The sequence below is a fragment of the Malania oleifera genome, chromosome 7 (assembly GCF_029873635.1).
Source record: "Malania oleifera isolate guangnan ecotype guangnan chromosome 7, ASM2987363v1, whole genome shotgun sequence".
In the NCBI taxonomy this organism is placed as follows: Eukaryota; Viridiplantae; Streptophyta; class Magnoliopsida; order Santalales; family Ximeniaceae; genus Malania; species Malania oleifera.
The window spans coordinates 17,936,040-17,963,115 of record NC_080423.1 but is presented as its reverse complement, the minus strand read 5'-3'; the positions used below and the strand labels follow the sequence as shown (position 1 = coordinate 17,963,115).

General features: G+C 37.9%; 1 protein-coding gene across 5 annotated transcripts; it reads left to right on the top strand.

The window, feature by feature from the left end:
- The first annotated feature begins 743 nt into the window (after window positions 1-743).
- LOC131160502 (UDP-rhamnose/UDP-galactose transporter 6) lies at window positions 744-27,076 on the top strand. Of its 5 annotated transcripts, none has more exons than XM_058116263.1 (7): window positions 744-1,039; window positions 1,139-1,244; window positions 2,325-2,523; window positions 20,079-20,263; window positions 20,360-20,560; window positions 21,316-21,477; window positions 26,426-27,076. In XM_058116263.1, the coding sequence occupies exons 3-7, from the start codon at window positions 2,391-2,393 to the stop codon at window positions 26,753-26,755; spliced, it is 1,011 nt and encodes a 336-aa protein (XP_057972246.1). In that variant the 5' UTR covers window positions 744-1,039; window positions 1,139-1,244; window positions 2,325-2,390; the 3' UTR covers window positions 26,756-27,076. The 5 variants fall into 5 exon arrangements, with proteins under 5 accessions (XP_057972246.1, XP_057972247.1, XP_057972249.1 ...); XM_058116266.1 differs by having other exon boundaries at window positions 754-1,039; window positions 1,200-1,244; XM_058116264.1 differs by having other exon boundaries at window positions 744-1,244.

The window sequence follows — 27,076 nt, the reverse complement described above, 5'->3', positions numbered from 1 at the left end:
CGTTTCGGAATTGTAACAGGGAGCACATATCCCTGTTTTGAGGAGGGCATTCAACTTGTGAGAGAAGTTTTAGCGCTGGAAGGTCTATTCAATCAGCCTTTCATGCCCAGCTGAAAATGCCCATTTAATTGGGATTTAAATTTTGTACTTTTAAGTTTAAACATGCTCACTTGCTTGCATGTGGTTTAATTCAAGATGGAGGGAAAAAAAATAGTAACTGAAAAGGGAAAAATCATTGATTGAAGGTTGCATTGCATGTGGGGTTTTTTTTTTTTTGTTCTTTTTTTTTTTGGGCATGTGGGTCTAAAAAATTTGAGAAATTAATTCACTAAAATGAATTTAAGTAGAATTTTGCACAAATTAAAATAATGAATGGTGAGTGAAAATATGTGGACTCTTCTACTAAAATGAATATTTTCTAACTTTTAATTTGAAATTATTAAAACCTAGGTTGAGATTAAGGTGCGAGCTTGTTATATATATATATATATATATATATATATATATATATATATATAGATACATATAGCATTCATAGAGATCTATGAACAATTATAAAAATATTTTTAAAATTAAAGTTATTTATTAAAATACTTAAATATCTAATTTTTAAATTCTGTAAGGTGAACAAATATTTTTAAAAATAATAACAGAAATATTGATTTTTCTTTCCTACAATTTTTTAAAATAACAGTAGAGATACAGAGTCTTACTTTAGCTATTTGATGAACAATAGTATCATTGTATCAAGGCAACATCATTGGGAAAAAAGAAGAGAAAAGAAAAGAAAGGGAAAGAAAAGAAAAGAAACGAAACACCCCACGAAGAGACAGAAAGAGACGTTTACGGATCAAATTAGATGAATTGAAACCTACAGCTTTGTGATGATCCAATTTCATGATTACGATTCCTCATTAAGCCCATTACTACCCACTAGGAGGGGTTCATCTCTCTCTCTCTCCCTCCTCAAGAATCCGCAAAACATGGACAAAACAGAGCACCGTAAAATAGAAAGAACATCTCTCAGTACTCCCTAATGGTCTACGTCTCTCTTTAAATGCGAATATGGGACTCTCCCAATTCATAACCGATGCTACTCCCTCTATTTGTAGTTTAATTTATTTTTTCATATTCGCAGATTCACTCTTGTTCTACTCACTTCCCTCAAAACAATCTCTTCTCTTTTCTTCTATTCTCAGCACCCAAACCAGCGCCTTCCCAGCTTTCTACCGTCCGTTTCCGAGGTTTGTTTCCTCATCTTATGCCAATTTTTTTTGCCATGAATTCGTGTTTGCTCTCTTGGGTTTTGTAATTTCACGTCTGTTCTGTTGTTGTTGTTGTTGTTGCTTTTGAAATTATGATTTTTTTGTTATTTCCGTATTAATATTTAGACCCTGTTTGCCTGTTGAGAAAATGAGGAGAAGGTTGTGAAGGGATGTTTGATTCAATTGAACTGATTAATTGTGCCGGGTTTTGGGCTTTCTGGGTTGCCAAAAGGAGAATCAGTTTGTGGTTGAATTTCAGTCTCATGTAGTTAAGGTTTTTTATCTGTATAAGAGAGGATTTGGCTTAAGATTAACAATTAAGTGGTGGGTGGAGAATTATTGTAAAAGAAACACTATCACGAATTATCACAAGAGTTGTTGATGAGCAAGTGTCTGCGACCGCGCATGCAAAGGATTAGAATTTTGGGATTAAACTGTGATGTTGTTAATGATTCACATGCACTAGGTTCGTCCTGAATGCTTGTGGGAATTTCAAAGCAAGCAAGCAGGATATTTTGTGTGGGAGTGTTCTTGTTGGCCTAGTGGTGGACCTAAAAAATTTATTTAGCGGAGGCAAAATATTTGCATACAAGAAAAAATAAGTTTATGCTAAAAGGTGTGGGTTTCTCTTTTGGGGCTGGGTGGGAAGTTGCTGCTTATCATATTATTTTATATGTTTCAAACTTAATTGAAAATTAGTTTTCTTGTTATAAATTATACTGTAAAATTTAGGAGTTCATACTCTTGGAGGCAAGAAGAGATTGTCATCTTTGTTTTCATATGCCATTGAACAGTTTCATCCTAGATGTTTCCATTTAATTTATTTAATTCTTGAGTATGTTGAGAAAAAATGCATGTATTTATTCTTTTGTACATTACTCTTTTAACTTAAAAAACTAGCGCTTGTTCTTAATTTTCTTCATCTAGAAATGAGTTTTGTTTGGTCAATTTATCCTAATTTTGTAATTGTTCTGAAAATTTATTTTCTAAAAAAATGGAAAAGCTTCTGTTCTATTTTATTTCCTTTATTTATTATTTTTCTTGTTTTTTTATATTCAGGCATACTTTCTGCTATTGCTATGAAGAGTGATTGGTGAAGATTCTAGTGATAATTGGAAACTAAAAATGAAAATGTCCCCAGCAAGCAAGGTTGATAAGGGTGCTGTTGATGTGGCCTGCTGGACGTTCAATGTTGTTACTTCTGTTGGAATAATCATGGTCAACAAAGCCTTAATGGCTACATATGGTTTCGGTTTTGGTACATTTCTTATGACTATCCTAGCTGCAGTCTTTTATTTTTGTATACATTTTTTGGATCTGGATCACTTATTCAACATGCTTCATCTTATGGGTTTCTGAAATTTAGACTAGATTGAGCCTTGTGGTCCTCACGAGCATTGTGAGTTGCGAGAGGAGGGTGAAAAAAAGATGGACAAACCTGAAGGCCTTTTGTTTGGTTAAATTTGGCATGAATTTTGGTTTCAAGTCTCCTGTGATGAATTAGATAACATAGTCATGACAACTGTGCAACCAGTTGTAATACTGCTATGCACAACATATGAGGGGATAAAATCTCTTTTGGAAAGAGCTATGCATATCTGCCTTCTTTCACTAGATATTAATTTTTGGGTAAATTTTGATGGAGGATCATATGTCTGCTGGGCTTAGACTTCTTTGAGTCAGAAGCCCTTCATCATATTCTCAATCGTTGCACATTCTTTTATGCTATCCAAATTTTTTGGCTTTCCTTTTTTGACTTTTCCTAATTTTTTGTAGTTGGTTGAGTGAGTTAATCATCTCCTGTTCGTTGCTTTTAATGCTATCTGGTCTACTATCCTTTATTGCTCTGGGATCTTGTTGGGGCTTGTTTGTTAGTAATATCCTGTCTTGGTTTTGTGTGGTGTTTGAGTTGCAAACTTTTTTTTTTAATTTATTTTGCTTCTTTTTTTTTAAAAAAAGGGGAGGTGGGTGGGTGGCTAAGTGTTTCCAATTCCTGCATAGATAGGCAGGGAGAAATTCTTGGGGCTATAAGGTGGGATGATGCCTCTCAAACTAATAAGCATTTCAAAGTCCTGCATAGAATAGGTAGGGAGAGAATTCTTGGGGCTTATAAGGTGGGATGGTATCTCCACGTGATAGACTGCTTTGTGAGTTGGGAGCCTAAGCCTGTGCTGATTTGGGATCAGAACCAACCTACCATTTTATATGAAGTCATGTCAAGCACTCAGATGATTTGTGCTAAGTGTTCTGATGCAGTTTAAAGGTTCTGATATTCTGTTCTAGTGTTAATTAAAACTATTCCATGTTTTAAAAGATTCCTAGCAATAAGATAACAGAAAATAATATAAAAAGGCAAAATAATCGAAGCTATAAGGATAAAGCATTAGATTCGCAATCTGATTTCTGGTAAATACTGAGGAAAAGCTGATTAAGAAAGACTTCAGGAGTGTTTTTGTACAAGGACTAAAATGCCCAGCAATCCTAGCCCTTGGTTACTCTTAATACCTTTTCGTGCCATTTATTTCATGACATTTGAAATGCTCTCTGGTGCTATGCTTCCTGGGAATCTTGTACCAGGGACGTGAAATTCTGAGGAATATAGGATTTCCACATTTGGTTTAAAAATTAATAGGTTCTTGGGTATGCGGTATTCCCATGTTTGGTTTATCCTAGGAATGATGATAGAATAACTTTCTATTCCCAGAATATCCTTAAGTTGGAACGAGTGATATTTTGCAAAATTAGGTTTAGCACAAATCCAATGGATGGAATAAAATATTAAAGAATTACCCAACTTAATGAAAGACAATATCAAAGGTGATAATTAGAATAAGATTATAAATTTATACATAATTTAAAGGCTAAATTCAATAGTTTAAAACAATAATAATAATAAGAACAACAATAACAACAATAAATGTGCAATTCATACATATGCTGCCAGTCAAGCTATGTCATTTAATCATGTACTTGTCACTTCATAATTAGGGTGCTTTTGAATTTTTAAAATATACCTAGGGTCTTTGTTATCACTTCATAAATTTTTGGTGATATCTGGATACCCACCTTTTAAAATGGGGATAGGAATGTCAGTATTGAAGAGCTTTATGGAAATATGTACCATTCCTGGGAATGAGATTCCTGATCATAAAATGTCAATCAGACGTGGGAATACCTGGGAATCATTGAGGATTCCTATGAATTGTCTGTTGAATTCATGAACCAAACATGGCTTAATGCCCTTCAATTATTAAAGCTTCTCTGCTAGTCATCCGACTTCTTAAAAACTAGTACTAAAAAGACAAACCACATCTAAACTCCTGAAAGAATAATATGCTACAATAGCATGAATCATGAAATAGGACGCATCATAGTGACATGAAGAGTGGTTGGAAGTGTGAACAGTAAATTGTTGCAATAGCCTGAACAATAATTGGACTCTTAGGCATTTATTTTGAGTATGTATGCCCTTGCATCTAATTCCCATGATCACCATGGGCCCAAGTGGTGGGAGGAGAGTGGAAAGCACATGCGCTCCTGCTGAAGAAAAAACTTGTCCTCAAGTTTGAATAGATCTTCCTGCAATCAAATGATTTTCCAACTAATCCATGCCTTCCTTTCCTCTGATGTACAGAAGCAACAATATATTCTTTCTGGAAATCTGAAACATAAATTTTATCCACAAATACTAGTTGAGAATTGGAATACCATTGAAGCTTCCCAAACCCATCCTTAGCTGCAAACCCTGTTGATCCAACCCAAAAAGCAGGGATGGCTGAGGCGGGATGTGTTATTGAAGATTTATTGTGAAGATTTGCAAGTGATATGGGTACTCCAGTGATGGGAACAAGTGGAAGTGTGTGGGGATCCCGGAGGGTGACTGCAAACCCTTGGACATATTGGAAGGATGTCTAGAGGAGGACAATTTTGGAAGCGCAGAAAAGTCCCTTTTATGATCTTTTTGTCAAGAAATTGCAAATAGGTGTGTTTGGAAGATTATTTGGATTGTGAAGAGATATATAAAATTATTTTGAATGAAAGCCTGTGGAAGAGGACAGCTTAAGCTGAAGGGTGCACTTCAATAGTGGAAGAGAGTCTAAGTGTAGTGATTCCAAAAAAAAATTAAAAAAAAAATAAAAATAAATAAAAATAATTAAATTAAATTAAATTATTAATTAATGTATTAAATAAATAAATAAATAAAAATTATTAATTTAATAATATAATATAATATAATTATATATATAATATAATATTATATATATTTTATAAGTTACCTGAGGCTTAAGGAAGCCTCAGGAAACCAAAATTGATTTCATTCACTTAGACCCCCCCCCCCCACAAATCCCTGCGCCATCTCATCTCTCTCCTCACGTCTCTCTCATCTTTCTCTCTCCTCACTCTCTCTCTCCTCAGTTTCTTAGCGATAAGTGCATCGATTGAAAAGTAGAAAATACCACTAGGTTCCTATTTCGACCACTAACATTTTAACCGAAGTGGATTTGTCGTAGGAGCGTTGTAGACACCACTCCTGGGGTGAGGTAAGAGGAATAGATTATTTATTTTGAAAATATTCTTGATTAAATTGTAGTAATTGGTTTCAAGAATAATATACCGGATTTTCTGAGTATTTAGGCTTATGGGAATGGAAATTTTGAATTATTATACGTATGTTTTGGGGAATAAATTTTAATTAAATTAAACTGCAGGGTTTTGATCATATCGGGATTTGTGGGAATATATTCTAGTTAATAAACTCTAGGGATTTGATCAAATCAGATTTTTTGGGAATATTTTGGAGTTAAATTAAATTGCGAGGATTTGATCATATTCGGGTTTTAAAAATATATTGGAGATTAAATTTAAAAATGGGGAATTGATCATACCTGTGTTATAATTAAATTTACGAACTATATATTTTGAAAATTCTGCAGGTAATTGGTGAAATTATAATTATTGAATAAATCGTGTGACATGAGATTTAATTATATTTTACTGCGTAATTGAATTTAAGTATTTTTGTGGTATTATCATGGAAAAAAATGTGATTTATACTGATTGATGAAAATACTGGAAATGTGGGAAATGGTGAAACTTTGAAATGACGGCTAAGTGTCGAGTTTTAATATGACGACTATATGCCGAGATTGATTTGACGGCTAAGTGCCGGGTTTTGATTTGACAGCTGTATGCCGAGGGTTTGATATAACGGCTGAATGCCAGGTTTTTATATGATAGATTTTATACCGAATGACGAAATGAGTTTAAATAACAGTTTTTATTACTTAAATTGCATTATATGGTTTAAGAACCCTAAGGACCAGATGTGATGAGAGCACGGTACCGTAGCTAGTATTTGAGATAGTGCAACCATACTGTTCTGGATAGAAGTGTTGGTAATGAAAAGTCGATCTGGCCACGGAAAGTATGTGTACCCCCTGAAGTCTAGACCAGGTTAGGTAGGCAAATCGGACTTGCAGACATGAGGTTTGACTTAGCCTGATGGGCCAACCAAGGTTAGGTCCAGTCTTCGGACATCACAACCTGATCATGGGGGTTTATACATAATGATGTTGTATGTCCAAAAAGGGGTTCTTCTATGCATATATGTAAATTTATGTAAATGTTATTATTTACTGAACAAATTATATTGCGAAGAAAATGTGTATTTCCAACTGTATAGGTGTGAGTTATATTACACAAATGTCATATTTTTCAGATAAAGTAAATTAAGTGAGGTGTTTGATTTCACTAAAACTCATGTCAGCTACACACTGACAATAATTAATTCCGTCTTACTGAGAAGTATCTCATCCCATTAAATATACAAATTTTTTAGGACCTTCAGGAAACCTTGGAGCTTCAGGGCGGGACCTAGACGAGCTAGTTGAGAGTGAGTAGTGTTGGGACAATATTTTATTTATATCTAGTTGTTTTGGTTATTCGGGGTTGTAATATGTTTTGGGGAGATGTTGTTATTAAGGTTGAGAGGTAGTACTCTGGAATGCGTGGTTGTAAAAGTATGTTCGGGGCGCTACAGTTGTGATTTCAAAGCAGACTTATTTTATATGGAAAAAAAAAATAGCATAATTTTTTGGGTCGTTACACTAAGAACAGCATGCCTCCAAATTGAGTATTAGCACAGGGGAGCACATTTAAGTGAACCTGCGGAAGCAGTTCTGTCTAATTATGCAATGGAGTTCTTCAAGGAATTTAATTACTTTAAGCAAAGAGGGTTGTTTGTGGAAGATTACATAGTGGAGCTTAATAATCTCTCTGTTTGGAGTGGTTGGAGTGCGATGAGCAGTTAACACCTAATTACCTTGCAAGCTTGAATCAATCCATTAGAGAGATGGGAGTGATTTGTTTGATCAACCTAGAAAATCTTTGACGACATGCCTTAATGGCAAAAGAGGTTGTGGCATTAAGGAGCAAGGAGACCACTTTTTGGACTTCTTTAGCATGCAAGGCAGGAAATGTCAGTTGCTCTTGGGGTGTTCAGTGGACAGAAGAAATAGGCCCTAAAGGTGATTGAGGATTTGTTACTTATGTTGGATAGGTAATCAAAGGGCTAGCAGTAGTGAGAAGAGAAAAGAAACAGCAAGATTTGACCTTCAAAATAGTAGTTCAAGTAATTCAAACACATGCTATGTTGGTTTCAGACTAGGTGTGTTTCTTGGATTTTATTGTTTGAGCAGATAGATTCAAACACCATATAAGTGTTGGGGGTGGATCTATGAGCAACAATCGCACACGAGCAAAATACACAACCACAATGCAACCCTAGATTTACGTGGTTCGGTCCAACCTGACCTATGTCCACGGAGCACACACAACTTTACTATAAACTGAGAGAATTACAAGGAAGGGGAGGAGCACTTACTCAACTCAACTCTCTCTCTCTCTCTCTCCGCAACTCTCTGTCCCTCACTCTCTACACACACGCATGCAGCTCTGCACTCACAACTACTGCAGCACACTCCGCAACTCACCACACACATATATATATACATGGATGTTGGTGGAAGTCAATAGTAGGTGGCTGAATTTCAACATTGTAGGCAGAGTAGGTGGAGGGTTGTAGGTCTCCATTTCAACAATTTCAGCTGGGTGGATGCCGACTCCATTACGAGTCATACCCTAACAACCTCCACCTTGGCGAGTATCAATTCTCAAGTCCACAGCTCCACCTTGATACGAACTCGATCGAGGCAAATCTTCATAGCTTGTTTCAAAAGTTTGAACCATGCAAAGAACACCGCTTTCTTCATCAGCAAACCAAACTCGTCTGTCCGTACCTGACGACGTACAACTATCATCATCCGAGGTCAAACCACCAACCACTATGGTTCCCATCAACTAATACAGCCCACGAGACTCTTTCCCAGTAAATACCATTGAGTCACGTCGAGTCACCTCCATAGCTCCAACTGCAACAGAGATTTGGTAACCCTTAGAATCCAACCGACTAAGGGAGATCAAATTTCTTCGCATCTTTGGAACGAAGTTTACGTCATCCAAAACATAGACCGTTCCAACAAGCGTCTTCAGCTTCACAGATCCAATCCCTCTGATATCGCATGAAGAACAATCATCGAGTGATACCGTGCCGTGAACTTCTTTGAAAGAATGAAAAAAATCTTTCTTAAAACAAACATGAACCGAACTCCTAGAGTCCAAAACCCATCCATCATCGTTTGGACTACTACGAGTATTCATGTTCTTTCTTATCAATTTCTAGCACTCTCTTTTCATATGACCATACTTCTTGCAGTATCAGCACTGCACATTATTTCGATTGATTTGTCAATGTAAGCTGCTTGCCGTTACAAGGACCTCATCATTATCATGCCATGTGGCATGCTTCGATATATTGACATCATCTTGTGTCTTCTTTTCTTCTTCATATCGTTTTCGATCTTCACAGTCCCTTTTGAAGTGCCCTCTTTTATCACACCAATAGCATACAACCTTGCTCGTATCTTGTCCTCTGGATTTTGAACGCCATTGTTTACCTCCAAGCTTTCGATCTTTGTTTCTTCCTTGTCTCTCATTATTAGCCACCAAAGCCTGGTCATCAGAAGTCGCAACCGTCTTTTTTAGCATCTCAGAATCTTGAAGTGATGCCATCACATCATCCAACTTTAAGGTATCCTTCCCCACGAGTAATGCAGTTACCAGACCATCAAATGAAGCTGGTAGAGACGACAAAAGTAGAAGTGCCTTATCCTTTTCATCAATTTTCACGCCGAAGCTCAATAACTGGGTCAAAATCTTGTTGAAATCATTTGTGTGATAAAAAAGACTACTTCCTTCGTTCATTTGGAGTTGATAAAGTTTCTTCTTCAGAAACAACTTATTAGTAAGGGACTTCGATATATACCTTTGCTCCAATTTCTTCCAAAGCTCCATCGGTGAGGTTTCGTCTAACACAGAATATTTGACTTCATTTTCCGGACACAATCGGATTGTGCTGACCGTCTTCATCTCCAAATTGGTCCAAACATCATCTTTGATATCATCTGGCTTCTTCCTGATCAATGGCTTGATCAAGCCTTGTTGAACCAAAATATCCTTCACTGTGCTTTGCCACAAGCTGAAGTTGTTTCGCCCATCAAACTTCTCCACCTCAAATTTTGAAGTGCCAACACTTGCCATTCTACTTCGAATCTCACAAAAACGGACACTGCCAATGGCTCCGGAACGGTCGAAAACCTTAGAAATGGTTCAATTCGTTCGGAAAATCGGCTCGAAATGGCTCTGAAAAGGCCGGTCAAACTTCTGGTCAAAATGGTCAAACTCCAGTCAACTCTCTGATAAACTTAACGGAATATTCCCTCCGTTAACGGAATATACCTGACTCTGTTAACTATCACTGACGCCTTTACTTGACACTGTCTGCTGACGTGGCACTGTGGGGCCCACCTGCTGAGGTGTCCTGCTGGCATGGCTGTGTGGGGCCCACCTACTAACATGACGGACGACGTGGCACTGGGTCTTCGGCAGCTGATGTGTCGTGGATCTCGACTGACGTGACTTGCTAACTCGGGGCTGATGTGGCGAGTTGACGTAAACATCTTCAACCTCCATACGCTCGCCGGCGTATGGGAGCGCGTGATCCCACCTTCCAATCACCTGCCGGCGCATTAGGGCGCATGAGCCCACCTGCCGATCACCTACTGGAGCGTGGGGACGTCACCTGGCCATCGGTGGCGCGTTGAGGCCCATGCGGCCTCGTCTGAGCTCCGTTCGAGCTCCGGTTACCACTGTTGGCTTTGTCTCGACAAGAGGAACATGTTGGTTGCCTCAAAACTAAGTTTTGAGCTACTAGACAGAGGTTCCAATCTGGGTATTTTGCTCCGCTTTGGCTATTTTGCTTCAACCTTGCTCTGATACCAATTGTTGGGGGTGGATCTATGAGCAATAATCGCACACGAGCAAAATACGCAACCACAATGCAACCCCAGATTTATGTGGTTCGGTCCAACCTGACCTATATCCACGGAGCACACACAACTTCACTATAAATTGGGAGAATTACAAGGAGGGGGAGGAGCACCTGCTCAATTCAACTCTCTCTCTCTCTCTCTCTCTCTCTCTCTCAACACAACTCTCTTTCCCTCACTCTCTACACACACGCACGCAGCTCTGCACTCACAACTGCTGCAGCACACTCTGCAACTCATCACACACACACACACACACACACACACACACACACATATATACATGGATGTTGGTGGAAGTCAATACTAAGTGGCTGAATTTCAACATTGTAGCCAGAGTAGGTGGAGGGCTGTAGGTCTCCATTTCAACAATTTCGGCTGGGTGGTGCGGTTGCCAACTCCATTACGAGCCACACCCTAACAATCTCCACCTTGGCGAATATCAATTCCCAAGTCCACAACTCCACCTTGATACGAACTCGATTAAGGCAAATTTTCATAGTTTGGTTCAAACGTGTGGACCATGCAAAGAGCACCGCCTTCTTCTTCGGCAAACCGAACTCATCTATCTGTTCCTGACGACGTGCAACTGTCATCATCTGAGATCAAACCACCAACCATTGTAGTCTCACCAATTGATACAACCCACGAGACTCATTCCCAGTCAATACCATTGAGTCACGTTGAGTCACCTCCATAGCTCCACCCGCGACAGAGATTTGGCTACCCTTAGAATCCAACTGACTAAGAGAGATCAAATTTCTTCGCATCTTTGGAACGAAGTTTACGTCATCCAAAACATGGACTGCTCCAACAGGCGTTTTCAGCTTCACAGATCCAATCCTTCTGACATCGCATGAAGACCCATCACCGAGTGATACCGTGCCGTGAACTTCTTTGAAAAAATGGAGAAAATATTTCTTAAAACAAACATGAACTGAACTCCCAAAGTCCAAAACCCATCCATCATCATTTGGACTGCTACGAGCATTCATGTTCTTTCTCATTAATTTTCGGCACTCCCTCTTCATATGGCCGTACTTCTTGCAGTATCGACACTGCACATTATTTCGATTGATTTGTCGATGTAAGCTGCTTGCCGTTACAAGAACCTCATCATTATCATGCCATGTGGCATGCTCCAATACATTGACACCACCCCGTGTCTTCTTTTCTTTTCCATACCGTTTTCAATCTTCACAATCCCTTTTGAAGTGCCCTTTTTTATGACACCAATAGCATACAACCTCGCTCGTATCTCATTCTCTTGATTTTGAACGCCATTGTTTACCTCCAAGTTTTCGATCTTTGCTTCTTCCTTGTCTCTCACTATTAGCCACCAAAGCCTACTCATGAAAAGTCACAACCGGCTTTTTTAGCGTCTCAGAATCTTGAAGTGATGTCATCTGTTGAAATCCCGAGAATCCTTGGGAATATTGAGTAAATTAAGAAAGTGGGTAAATGTAGAAGATTGTATATTGTTCTGTAGGGAGATTGTTTCCTTGTTTAGAATATTTGATTGTATTATATATTGTAAGATTAGGATGTACCAGATTCAGAATTCAAGAAATAAAGAAATTTCATTCTGTTTTCATGGTGTCAGAGCTAGGGTTTCCAAACCTTAGTTAGCAATGGCCGACAGCACCGTCAAAAACAGCCAAAGGGTCGTGCTCTTTTGAAACTTTCGACGGTGACTATGAAGCCACCTCCATTGTGGGGTCTCTCGGATCGGGTCCAATGGTGACATCGCGGCGACTCTGAGAACTCCAATCGCATCCATCAAACAAGACTTGCGTCGATTGTTCGCAGAAGAACCCGCAATGGGTGTTGGTATCGTACGGCCTCTTCATGTGTCTCGAGTGCTCTGGCAAGCACTGCGACCTTGTTGCTCACATAAGCTTCGTCCGATCGGTGACAATGGACTCCTGGTCGGAGATCCATCTCAAGAAGATGGAGGACGACAGCAACGAGTAGCTTAACGTCTTCTACAAGTGCAGTGGCGACCATTTCGTGGATGACCTCCTGAACTTCTCGTCCGATATAGGCGACGATGACGACAAAACCAAAGCGAGTCTACCTTTTTCTATTTCTATCTTGGCCAAGCTGGGCTTCGATGATAGCAACCGTTCATTCCTTGAAGTTGCAGAAGAAGAAATGGAATGGCTATCGAACAAAGATGCCTTCCCGAAGCAACGGAGCCTAGTGTGAGGTGGTGGCAGGATGCATTCAAACTCTCACAGGAAGGTAATGGAGATGAGAAAGTTGAAGCAGAGTGAGGTGGTGGCGACGAAGTCTCTGGATATGTCCCCACAGGATAAAGTGGCAATAATTGCAAACGATGGTGCAATTAAAAATTATGGAGGGGAGCCCTTTATTGATGGACAGGGCCTACCTAGTTTGGTGGATTAGACCTCGTTTAGTTATTGTACGATTTCGTCTTCCACGAACATTTTTTTGGGTTCTTTAGCCCAAAGAGGTAATTTTTTGCAAGCCTTGAATATAACCTCTAAATCCAAAACTTCTTCGATTATTGATTCTGGTGCTTTTGACCACATGACCGATGCCTATCATCTTTTCTCATCATATTCACCCTGTGCTGGAAATTTGAAAGTTAAAATTGCAGATGGATCACTCTCATCTGTCGCAGGCAAAGGGACTATCTGACTCTCTGACTCCATCACACTAGAGTTCGTTCTTCATGTTCCTAATTTATCCTGCAACTTACTATGCATTAGCCAGTTAACTAAAAACTCCAATTGTTCTGCTAAATTTCTTCCCTCTCATTGTGTTTTTTAGGACCTAGCATCAGGGAAGACGATTGACAGTGTTAAGGAGTATGAGGGACTCTACTACTTTGAAGAAATTAATGTGAGTGAACAATGTAAAACTACTATTTGTGATTCTGCTTCTGTCTTTAGTGATAGTGAAATTTTGTTATGGCATTATAGGATGTGTCATCCTCATTTTCAATATCTAAGACATTTATTTCCTTCAATTTTTTCAAATAAAACGTCTTTTGAATTTCAGTGTGAGATTTGTGAACTTGCAAAACATCAGCGTAATTCCTTTCCTAAATCCACATACAAACCATCCAAACCCTAAACTATGATTCACAGTGATTTATGGGGGCCCTCACGCTCTCTCAATCGCACTCACATGAGATGGTTTGTTACTTTTATTGATGATCATACTCGTATTTGTTGGGTTTAATTGTTGAAAGATAAAACTGAAGTTCGTTCCATTTTCGCTAGTTTCCATTCCATGATTCAAACACAATTCCAAACTCACATTCAAATTCTACATACTGATAATGGTACGGAATATTTCAATTATATCTTTGGACATTATCTTCAAGAAAATGGAATTGTTCATCAAAGTTCTTGTGTGGATACCCCTCGACAAAAAGGGGTTTCTGAACGTAAAAATAGACATATTCTTGAAGTAGCTCGGGCATTGATGTGCACTACAAATATGAAAAAAATATTTTTTGGGCGATGTCATTTTAACAGCTACATATCTCATTGATTGAATGCTTGGTCGAGTTCTTTCTTTTGCGACTCCTCTCTAGAAACTCCAGGAATGGTTTCCCAACACTCGGCTCGACTCCAATCTCTCTCTAAAAATCTTTGGATGTACTGCATTTGTTAATGTTCATGCTCATAATCGGGATAAATTGGAACCTTGTGCCATTAAGTGCATTTTTATTGGTTACTCTCCTACTCAGAAAGTCTACAAATGTTTTGATCCTATCATGAAAAAGTTGTTTGTTAGCCTTGATGTCACGTTCTTTAAAACCACTCCTTACTCCCCCAAGCCATCTATTCAAGGGGAGAAATGGAGTGAAGATCGGTTCTTTGATTTCTCTATTGATGAATCTGTGCCATACACTGAGTCTACCATTGCATCATTTCTTGAGTCTACCATTGCATCATTTCTTGACTGTCATGCACAAAAGATCACCGAACCTCAGGGGGAGATGCAGAAAAGCAAAACACGATATCCTGTAGACAAGCTTTTATAAGACATGTATTTAGACCAGGGATATTGAGTACATGACCTAGTTTGTTTTCTGACTGCAATGGGTAAATTGATGTCATCAGGTACAGGCTTATCAGAAGGGAGCTCATGACCATCTATTATCTGATCGGGATTGGGCATGGACTCATGGTTGCTTGGAGCTATCACTGGTTCCAATGCTATTGGTGCCTCAGGTATGAGATTCTCCCTGTTCTTTGTGTTCGGCTTTCTTGAGTAAACAAGTATTTCTGTGTTGTTTTGCTTTTCTTCCCTTTTGATAAGCCTGTACCCGATGACATCAATTTACCCATTGCAGTCAAAAAACAAACCAAGTCATGTACTCAATATCCCTGGTCTAAATACATGTCTTATAAAAGTTTGTCTACAGGATATCGTGTTTTTACCTCTAACCTTGACAAGATGAAAATTCCAAAGAATATTCAGGAAACCCTGGAAATTCTTAAATGGAGGGAGGCTATCATGGAGGAAATGTGGGCCCTGGAGAAAAATGAAACTTGGGACGTTTTGAATTTGCTGAGAGGAAAGAAGTCAGTTGGTTGTAAATGGGTATTCACAGTGAAATATAAAGCTGATGGGACAGTTGAACGATATAAAGCCAGACTTGTTGCGAAAGGATTTACACAGACTTATGGCATTGATTACAGGGAGACATTTGCACCAGTGGCAAACTTGAATACAGTTCGGGTCCTCTTGTCCTTGGCAGCTAACTTAGATTGGCCAATACAGCAACTCGACATTAAGAATGCATTTCTAAATGACGAGTTAGAAGAAGAAGTCTACATGACGATACCACCAGATTTCAATAAGAAAGGTGAAGAAAAAAGAGTATGTAAACTCAATAAGTCCTTATATGGACTCAAGCAATCTCCTAGAGCATAGTTCAACAGATTTGCAAAAGTAATAAAGAACCAAAAATATCGACAAGGGCAATCAAATCACACTATGTTCTTCCAACAGTTTGAAAGTGGTAAGAGAACAATTTTGATAGTGTGTGTTGAGGATATAATCCTAACTGAGGATGATACAGTAGAGATGGAAAGATTAAAGAAAGTCCTAGCTACTGAGTTTGAAGTTAAAGACTTGGGAAAAATGCGGTATTTCTTGGTAATGGAAGTTGTTAGATCAAAAAAGGGTATCAGTGTCTCTCAGCAAAAGTATATCATTGATCTCCTAATCGAAACTGGCATGCTTGGATGCAAACCTAGTGAAACCCCGATTGAAGCAGTAAAGAGGGTTGAAAACTGCGGAATACCAGTTGAAAAGGAGAGGTATCAGAGATTGGTTGGTAAGCTAATCTACTTATCACATACCAGACCCAATATTGCATTTGTGGTAAGTGTGGTAAGCCAACACATGCATTCACCAAAAAAGACTCACCTAGATGCTGTGTACAAGATCCTCAAGTGCCTTAAGGGCTCTTCGGGCAAAGGACTCTTCTTCAAGAAATGTGAAAGCAATGAAGTATAAATTTTTACAGATGCAGATTGGGCAAGATTAGTGGAAGATAAAAGGTCTACCACCGGATATTGCACCTTCTTATGGGGCAATTTGGTAACTTGGAGAAGCAAAAAATAGAATGTAGTGGCTTGAAGTAGTGTTGAAGCTGAATTTAGGGCAGTTGCACAAGGAATATATGAAGGACTGTAGTTACGGAAACACTTGGAAGAGCTATAGATTCCGATGAAATTTCCTATCAAACTCTATTGTGACAACAAATTGGCCATCAGTATCTCTCTCAACCTAGTTCAACATGACATGACTAAACATGTGGAAGTGGACTGACATTTTATCAAAGAGAAGGTTGAAGAAGGAACCATCTGTATGACTTATGTACCTACCAAGGAACAAATTGTAGATATCTTTATTAAAGGGTTAGCACGATAGAATTTTGATAATTTCATTAGCAAGTTGAAGATGATTAATATCTATGATCCAACTTGAGGGAGGGGGAGTGTTGAAATCCCGAGTATCCTTGAGAATGTTGAGTAAATTAGGAAAGTGGGTAAATGTAGAAGATTGTATATTGTTTTTGTAGGGAGATTGTTTCCTTGTTTGGAATATTTGATTGTATTATATATTGTAAGATTAGGATGTACATGATTCAGAATTCAAGAAATAAAGAAATTTCATTCTGTTTTCACCATCACATCATCCAACTTCAAGGTATCCTTCCCCACGAGTAATGCAGTTACCAGACCATCAAATGAAGCTGGTAGAGACGACAAAAGTAGAAACGCCTTATCCTCTTCATCAATTTTCACGCCAAGGCTCAATAACTGGGTCAAAATCTTGTTAAAATCATTTGTGTGATAAAAAAGACTACTTCCCTCGTTCCTTCGGAGTTGATAAAGTTTCTTCTTCAGAAACAACTTATTAGTAAGGGACTTCAACATATACTTTTGCTCCAATTTCTTCCAGAGCTCCATCGGTGAGGTTTCGTCTAACACGGAATATTTGACTTCATTTGCTGGACACAATCGGATCGTGCTAACCGTCTTCATCTCCAAATCGGTCCAAACATCATCTTTGATGTCATCTGGCTTCTTCCCGATCAATGGCTTGATCAAGCCTTGTTGAACCAAAATATCCTTCATTGTGCTTTGCCACAAGCTAAAGTTGTTCCACGCATCAAATTTCTCCACCTCAAATTTTGAAGTGCCAACACTTGTCATTCTGCTTCGAATCTCACAAAACGGACATTGCCAATGGCTTCGGAACGGCCGAAAACCGTAGAAATGGTTCAATTCATTCGAAAAATCGGCTCAAAATGGCTTTAAAAAGCCCAGTCGAACTTCTGGTCAAAATGGTCAAACTCCAGTCAACTCTCTGTTAAACTTAACGGAATATTCCCTCCATTAACTGAATGTACCTGACGCTGTTAACTATCACTGACGCCGTTACTTGACACCGTCTGCTGACGTGGCACTATGGGCCCATTTGCTGACGTGCCCTGCTGGTGTGGTTGTGTGGGGCCCATATGCTGACGTGGTAGTTGACGTGGCACTGGGTCTCCGAATGTTGACGTGTCGCGGATCTCGGCTGACGTGGCGAGTTGACATCACGCGGACGTCAGCGTCTTCAGCCTCCATACACTCGCCGGCGAGTGGGAGCGCGTGATCCCACCTTCCGATCACCTCCTGGCGTGTGAGCCCACCTGCCGATCACCTACTGGCGCATAGGGGCGCGTGGGGGCGTCGCCTGGCCATCGGTGGTGCGTTGAGGCGCATGCGGCCTCGTCTGAGCTCCGGTTACCACCGTTGACTTCGTCTCGACGAGAGGAACATGTTGGTGGCCTCAAAACTGAGTTTTGAGCTACTAGACAGAGGCTCCAATCTGGGAAGTTTTCTCCGGTCTGACGATTTTGCTCCAACCTTGCTGTGATACCGATTGTTGGGGGTGGATCTATGAGAAACAATTGCACATGAGCAAAATACACAACCACAATGCAACCCGAGATTTACGTGGTTCGATCCAACGTAATCTACGTCTATGGAGCACACACAACTTCACTATAAATTGGGAGAATTACAAGGAGGGGGAGGAGCACCTGCCCAACTCAACTCTCACTCTCTCTCTCTCTCTCTCACAACACAACTCTCTGTCCCTCACTCTCTGCACACACGCATGCAGCTCTGCACTCACAACTACTGCAGTACACTCTGCAACTCACCACATACACACATATATATATACATGGATGGAGGTGGAAGTCAATAGTAAGTGGCTGAATTTCAACATTGTAGGCAGAGTAGGTGGAGGGCTGCAGGTCTCTATTTACTGCAGGTCTCCATTTCAACAATTTCGGCTGGGTGGTGCGGCTGTCGACTCCATTACGAGCCACACCCTAACACTAAGAAAGTTTGGGCAATCAAAAAGTGAGCATCCATAGGGGTTGTTCACAATTTTCATGGAGGGGCCTCCTTTTATAGGAGGTCCATACAGAATTTGAGTTCCCTTATGCCTTCAATTACAAATTGCATGGGGAAAGATACTCTTGAATGGCAAAAGCAGCACACTAGGTCTTTTGAGAAGATAAAAAAATACTGATAAAAGTCCCTGTCACCTTATGAGATTTTGAGAAGCTCTTAACCATAGAATGTGATGCTTCACATGTGGGAATAGGGCTATCCTCATCCAAGAGGAGAGAAGCCTGTGGCATTTTTCAGTGAAAAGTTATGAAGCTTCATCATTCACCCAATGAATTAGAATTCTATGCCTTGTTAAGCTAGTTGGCACTCGGAGCCCCTTAGCATACAGGGAATTTGTCATATACTCAGATCATGAAGCATTGCAGACTTGCAATCTTAAAATCTCAGAAACTCTTAATTCACGTCATGCCAACTGGTTTGCTTATCTAATATAAGATTGGCGAACCAGACAAGGTGGCAGGTGCCTTAAACAGGAGAGCTGTGTGCTGCAGTGATATGAGTTCACAGATAAGAGGGTTTTCTGTAACATAGTGTGACACCCTCTCCTAACAGCTGTAGTTTCATTTCTTTCTCAGAATTTAGCAATAAATTGTCTGACATTAGTTCCCTTTTGTGAACATAAACCCTATGGACTCATTTAATAAAATAAAATAAAAAATCCTAGAGAATCTTTTTTCTGTTGCTTCTTCAATTTCCTAGCATTCTTTGGCTATTTCTCTGTTTGTATTGCTGCTGGAACTGTTGTGTTCAGCTCAGGAAAGCAGCTTTCACAGCCCAATGCTGCATCATGTTCTAAAACATGAGCACACAGGTAGATATCGGCAGGATGGTCCAACTGCACCGAAGGTGTCACAGTTCTGGGCGAGAAAACTGTTATGATGCCCCATATCAAATAGAGTGGGGAAAGCTCCTGGTATAGTGCAAGGTGTTCTTTTGGGTTGGAGGCTGGCCCCATGACAGTAGAGGTGTTGGCCTGTTTTGGAAAAATCTTTATTTGATCCATCAGTGGAGCAACTGAAAATAGTAAAACTGGAGATTTAAAAAAAAAATAAAATTAATGGGTTATTACCCCATGGTACAGGGTTATGTTCTCATTTTGGCTTTTTTGGGGTGCTCAACTTCCTTTGCATATCTCTGTCTTAGATTGCTGAGTTGGTGAATTTTTTGTTGTCATTTGTTTAGGTTCTGCTCCCGCAAAATGTAATTAATCAATAGATTCAATGAATTCATGTTAAAATATTTGTTTATTTAATTTTCCTTCAAAATATGGACAGGGCCAAACACAGACAAGTAACTCTTTTTGAAGCAGATATATTGTATTCTGCTGTACATTTACTATCTTAGAAATGGCTTTATGTGGCCTTCCTGACATTCCGTTTTACGATCATCTTATTCTGCAGCTACAACTTTGACTGGTCTGCATTTTGCTACAACAACCTTGATGACTGCTGTTCTTAAGTGGCTGGGATATATCCAGGATTCTCATCTACCATTTTTTGATCTTCTTAAAATTGTTTTTTTTGGAAACTTCTCTATTGTCGGGATGAATGTGAGTTTGATGTGGAACTCTGTTGGGTTCTATCAGGTTAGTTCATGTGGATTACTGACATTTTTGTTCTATTTTTGTCATGTAGACATTTGAAGTTAAAATATTTGCTCACCTTTTTAATGTTTCTTTCAGATTGCAAAGTTGAGTATGATTCCAGTATCTTGTTTCCTGGAAGTTGTCTTGGACAAGATGCGGTACTCTACAGATACCAAACTTAGCATAATTTTAGTTTTGATGGGTGTTGCAGTCTGTACTGTTACTGATGTGAGTGTCAATGCCAAAGGTTTCATTGCTGCAGTTGTGGCAGTTTGGAGCACTTCTCTCCAGCAGTATGTAAGTCATTGAACTGTGATCTTAGATTGAGATTTCAGTACTTAGGTTAAATTATTAATAGGGACACTATAGCATTAGATATGCATGTGTGTGCATGCACTTATAAATAAATTGGGCACCTAAATTTACCTCGGTAGGCTGCCCCATTCCACACCCCCCCCCCCTCACGCATCAATTCACCTCAAAATCTTTGTCATTCTTAATTATTCATTATATAAGGATTATTCCCCACAATTCTGATCTAGAGCATCCCCCCATCAGTGACTAAGTTAATTACTATAAGATTTTCTGAGAAAGAAGAATAAATACGAAATGATTATTATTTTTTTTCTTCTACTATCTTCATATAGACAATTCTTTTCCATTCATGAACTAATAGACTGTCCAACTGTTTTTAAACTAAATGACAATTTAAACATTTTATGATATTGATGTCAGGACTATTTTTATTGATGGATTAAGTTATTTAATCAGTTGGGTAAACATAGGAGTTAAATCTCACTATATTAGCTAGTGAAAGAGTAGGATGCAAATTGGATTTTTAAAATAGTCCTATAATCATTTTGATTTTTGACAAGAGTCTGTTTGATTTGTCTTATCTAGAAGGTCTATGGTTTGAGAATCACCCCTCTCAATTCAGCAATGTTGTTCATGAAATTCTATTATGAATTTTTTTTAATATCTATTATCATTTTTCTATTACAAGTTACAGATATCTATGGTTTTATGATTCAACTTTTCTAACGTATCTGCAGTACGTTCATTTTCTTCAACGAAAGTATTCACTAGGATCTTTCAACTTGTTGGGGCACACTGCTCCGGCACAGGCTGCATCTTTGCTGTTGTTAGGGCCCTTTATGGACTATTGGTTGACAAGTAATAGAGTTGATGCCTACCACTATAGCTTAACATCTTCGGTAAGTGTTGAATCAAAGCCTTATGAAGTCCTAATGATACCATTACTTATGTGGCAACTGCATCTTTACGTACATGCATTAAAATAAGTGAAAAGTTGGTTTCCTTTTGTAGAACAGTTCAAATGACTTATCATCCCTTTATAATTTTTCATGTACATGCACATCAACACATTTTCATGTTTAGTTGCATGCATTTAAAGGCTTGCCTGATCCAAATGTATTTTCATTTTTGTTTTGAGTAAATATTTAATGCTCCATCATTTATATTGATGTCATACAACACACTATAAGGTACAAAAAATATATTTTGAGTTGCTGTTAGTATGTGCACAAATGCATCTACTGTGAAATCCTTTTTCTTACTCACATCTTAAACTCAAATCAACCTTGATTCACAATTAGTTCAGTCAGCATTTTTAACCATCAAAAGAAGCAATTAGAATGTTGATCAGGGAGCTGAAGGTACTATTGATGAATTGGTACATTTAGACTTTCATTGCCAACCATTGGCCAGCATAGGATAATTGTGGTGCTGAAATCAATTGTAGCTGAAATATGAAGGAGAATTTTATGAGTAACAAATACTCGTCATAAATGTAGAAGTTACATAATTGGTCTAAGTGTGTTTCCAAAACAAAGAGAATTTAGTCAAAGTGAAAAATAAACTAAAATTTTTCTTCAGCAGTTTTTGTATATTTACGCCTGGTTACCAGGAAAATAGAATTAAACCTTATTGCAAATGTCTAGCACCTTTGAGATAAATGAAGAAGACTGAAAAAAAACTGAAAAAAAAAACCTCATAGTTTTGAAAATCTTGAGCTTGAGATCTCAAGAACATATCTCAAGGCTTTCGTTTCATGATAATATCATTGTTTTTGCCTAGCTTTGAGTCATATCTTTGGCAATTTTGTCAATACATATCTTTCTGAAAGAGAAATTCATTCTGTTGCTGAAAAGGTCATACTGTTGCCATGAGCAATATCGGTGGTTTCCTGTGGCGGCAGTCCTAGGAGCAGTGATGATGACATATCCTCCTTTTCCTCCTCCTGCTTAACCTGTTTCATCTACTTTCTCCACCTTAAGAACGGGATTTGAATCAAGTATTAGCTCCCTAACTTCTACTTTTATTTTACTCTCCCACCTCTTTAATTCACCATGCTTGCTCCTTCACTGTCTAGAGTGTCAGAAAGGGCTTTCTTTAATAACTTTTTGCTTTTTAATTTTTTTTTTTTATACTTTTGTGTTTTGACAATTGACAATCCAAGATGAAATTGTAATTGTACACTCAATAAACAAATGTACATAAATGTTTTTTTTTTTTTTTTAAAGAAGGGCGGCACCTCCATTTATTTATTGATAACCCCTCACTTTTGGCGGAGGAATACCATGGTTAAATGGGCTTATTTAAAAGAAAAATAGAAGTTAATATAAATAATTATCCTTTTGCTCTCCTACCTCCTCTCTCTCTCACCCATGCATGCGTGTGTGGATAAATATGCTTGCAATTTGCAAATGGCACCCAAATTTGATGAAAAGTGCCAAACAATCTAGGCCCTTTCACATCTTCTGCAGCTCCGTACCTTGCTTGCTCCATGGCTTTCTAAAATGTAAAAGGAGCTTTCCTCTTTTATATATATATTTCCTTTTTTACATATTTTTTATGCTTTAGACAGTAGTAGTTGAAATAGTAATTGCACACTTAATGTAAATCAAAGGACATAAATATTTTTGTTTTTAAATTTTAGTTAAATAGTTTATTTAAAATAAATAGTATATAATTAGTTATCCTTTTGCTCTCTTGCCTCTTCTGTCCTCTCCCTCTGTTGTCCATGCATGATTTTGTGGATAAATAAATAGATTTGCGATTTGCATATGGCATTCAAATTTGGTAAAAAAAAATCTATACTAACATTAAAGATGCTCTTCCACGTCTTTTTCAGCCTTCAATTAATGCTTGCAAATAGGAAATAAAGAAAAGTTATAAAGTTTTTGCTTAAAAGGTTATAAATTTGTTGTTTAATTTCCCTTTTTTTTTTTTTGCAACTCCGCTGCTGCAAATCTCAGTCTACTATGTTATTCTCTAACTTAGTGGCTCTCTTAGTCAATCAGAAACTGGTTCGCAAATTCACTTGATCTTAATTTTACTAAATGATCCCCAAAACCAGGGAGCAGGGGCCTGTTTTCTTCATTTTTTACTCTTCTTTCCTTGATTTTGCTTTCTTAAGTTCCATTTCGTTGTTTAGCCTTGAAAAGAAATTGTTATTTCATTTGAAGTGAAAAGACCCAAATTGTGTTTCGTAGGGAAATGTGAAGACGAGGTATTGTACACATAGAAATGTGTATTTTGATTTTTTTTTTAAATAATATAAATTAGTTCTACGAAAGCAAAGCTATACATTAGAAGTAGATGAACCTTTTACAAGAGCGAAATAGTGTTGGATAATAACGATATTAAAAGTAGATGAATGTTTTTAGACATGTCGAGATCATCCTGGTTTCAGTAGAAAACTGGTTAATGTGCTTTCTTCTGCAAGACTATATGAAGAAGATTGTAGAAAGTCTCCATCTGTGGGAGATACAAAGCCAGTCCCAAGGTGTTCTCTCAAAGTATTCCTGAAGTCAACAGGAAAGAGATTTACTTACTTACAAACCATCTAACCTAGGGTTAATATGAACCTATTAAAGCTTTTAACAGCTCTGTAAATGGAACCTCATTGACTTTAGAAATTACAAGCTAGAAGGTTGTATTTTCAGTTTTAATATTCTTTCTAGTTCTGCTACTGTTAATTCTGATTCTATCATGATATGAGATCTAATTTGTTTTTTATTGATCTTTGGGAGAACCTAGGAAAAATAAAAATTAATTTTTCTTTCTGGATCTGATTTTGAAGACTAGCATATTGATGTATTCCACTTTTTCAAAGCTTGTAAAAACTCATAAGTCACATTATTTTATAAATTTTTATTGAAAAGCTATACATAGACATCCTTTTATGCATCATTAACATTCTCAGTTTCAGTGCACAACTTTTTTTTGAAACAAATTTTAAAAAAAATATATATTTACAATAATGAGGCAAATCAAGAAAAAATTGATAGAACAAACCAAACTACAATTCACTTTATTTCAACTATAAAAAAATCACTTTATAATATTAGCAATAAGAATTCACATATTTTCTGTGATTTATCCTCCTTGTCGCAGGCATATCTAAATGAATTTAGTTCACTAATTGTGAAACATTTAATTATTCGAAAGTATCAACAGAAGCATTTGCTTATTTTCGATAATGATTCGAACCAAAATCCTTTTTTTGGGCACAAAAAAAATTTGTATTCTCAAATGATATTGACAATATTAGAAGCATTCACAATCATATTGGAATTTTGGTTTGGTTTATGTTGGTTAAGTTAGTTCTAGGGTCTTGGAGTTTGCTTTTGTTGTCCCAAAGTCTCAAGATTTGAACCACGGTATTCCTCCGCCATAAGTGAGGGGTTTTCTAATAAAGTTAGGAGGTGCTGCCCTCTTTTACCAAACCAAAAAAAAAAGTATCTTCCCCCCTAGTAGGGAAAAAAAATAGCAAAATCTCATGATTTACTATCAATTCATTCAATATTTCCTTTTTTAGAGGACAAATTATCCCATTTAAATTATATGCCAAGTATACTAATATCCTATCACGTTCATTTGGAAATCTTGGTTCAAATTCTTCTCTACTAGGTGAACGATACCTCTTCTTTGCATTTCTTATGATTTTTTCTCCACAAGTATCGTAATTGGAACAGTATTATTTCTCCAAAAAAATCAATTGCCATCCTTTCAAAAAGGAATCAACGATTGTTCTTGTTCCTATATAATTCTCATGTATGTGAATACAAATCCATCCTCGGTTTTCTCCGTAACCAATCTTCTCATTTATGATCAACATCTTCTGAAACCCTTCTTGAGTGAATATATTTCTATGGAAAAATAAAGCATCTTGTCGAAGTCTTTACTAAGGATTTTCAAGTCATCTCATGGTTGTTCAAAGATCCTTTCATGCAATTACATTAGATATCAAGGAAAATCGATTCTGGCTTCAAAAGGGATGCTATGAATAAATGGAAATATTACCATGTCATTTTATGTGTGGTTTCAATCAGGAAGGGTCTATATAAACCAATTCTCCAATCGTCCTTTTGACTTATAGGCTATCTTTCAAGTGTGCTACTCAATCCTTTAGTAGTACGGAATCAAATGCTAAAAAATTCATTTAGAATAGATAATCCTATTAAGAAGTTTGATACCAAAGTTTCAATTATTTCTCTGATTGGATTATTGGCTAAAAATCAAAGTTTTGTAACGTATTAGGACATCCATACTTCTACCATTTAGCCCTGCTAGTAAATATCTTGAGTTTTGCCAACATAATAATGATGGGTACTCTGCTGGAACACGTGCCATGTTACTGGTTCTGGTCAGGTAATTGGACCCCCATTCTTTTGAGTCAATGGTTCGTATACAAATTGTAAACTGCAATCTTTGGAAAAAATATATGCACAAGGCATGCATTTCATAGACACATATGTACCTATCTCCTATGCACAAGACGGGTTCACATCCTTGCACACGAGTTTTTGACTTGCATGGAATTGAATGTCCATATTATTGTTACTTAAGTTCTGCTTGGATTTGATGACATGGTGAAAAAAAATCATAGGGTTGTCATGCTATTGGTTCAATAAAAAATCAGCATGGTAAAAAGATTAGAGCTAGAATTTAGATCGTGCCCTCTTCTAGTTCTCTCTCTCTCTCTCTCTCTCTCTCTCTTTTTGAATGGAGCTACATGGTAGGATGGTACGCCTGAATTTTGAGGCTGGACATGTGCTTGTTTATGTGCATAGATGTACCCCTATTCTGCTCGTCTCTGTTATCAATTACTAATTTGGACTGCTGTGATTTCTGCAGCTATTTATAGTTCTGTCCTGCACCATTGCAATTGGGACCAATCTCAGTCAATTCATCTGCATTGGAAGATTTACAGCGGTGTCCTTTCAGGTTCTTGGCCACATGAAGACAGTTCTTGTCCTGATCTTGGGATTTTTTTTCTTTGGGAAGGAGGGTCTTAATTTGCAAGTTATTTTAGGTATGGTAATTGCTGTTGTGGGAATGATCTGGTACGGCAATGCCTCGTCGAAGCCCGGAGGAAGGGAGCGATGTATCCAAGCAGTCCCAAGCAGCAAACCACTGAAACAAGATGGACTATTGGAATCTACTGAGCACGATGAGAAGGTCTAGGCTTCACCGAAGGGGGAGCAAAAGAGGAAAAATGGAGAGGGCAAGACAGATTTTCTTTTCTTTTCTTTACTTGTGTTTTTTTTGGGGGCATGGTGTCCGGGGGATGAGAGGAAAGAAAATTCAGTCTTCATTTTCAGATGTTTCCAGGAGTTTGCATCTGAAACGTTTGATGTCTTAAATGCTGAAAAACTAGGTTCATTGCTTCAAATAATTTTTGGGTCATAGTTTTCCATTTTCTCGTTCTTGAAATTATTCAAGGGAATGAAAATACTCTTGAGAGAGGATGAATCTCCATAATTCCATTATCGCTCTTCATCACAA

What these genes read in the sequence shown, in the direction of transcription:
- LOC131160502 (XM_058116263.1), top strand. Translation starts at nt 2,391, where the DNA reads ATGAAAATGTCCCCAGCAAGCAAGGTTGATAAGGGTGCTGTTGATGTG. An exon ending in GCACTTCTCTCCAGCAGTAT is followed by an intron (nt 20,561 to 21,315) that starts GTAAGTCATTGA and finishes ACGTATCTGCAG; the next exon opens with TACGTTCATTTTCTTCAACG. An exon ending in ACTATAGCTTAACATCTTCG is followed by an intron (nt 21,478 to 26,425) that starts GTAAGTGTTGAA and finishes TGATTTCTGCAG; the next exon opens with CTATTTATAGTTCTGTCCTG.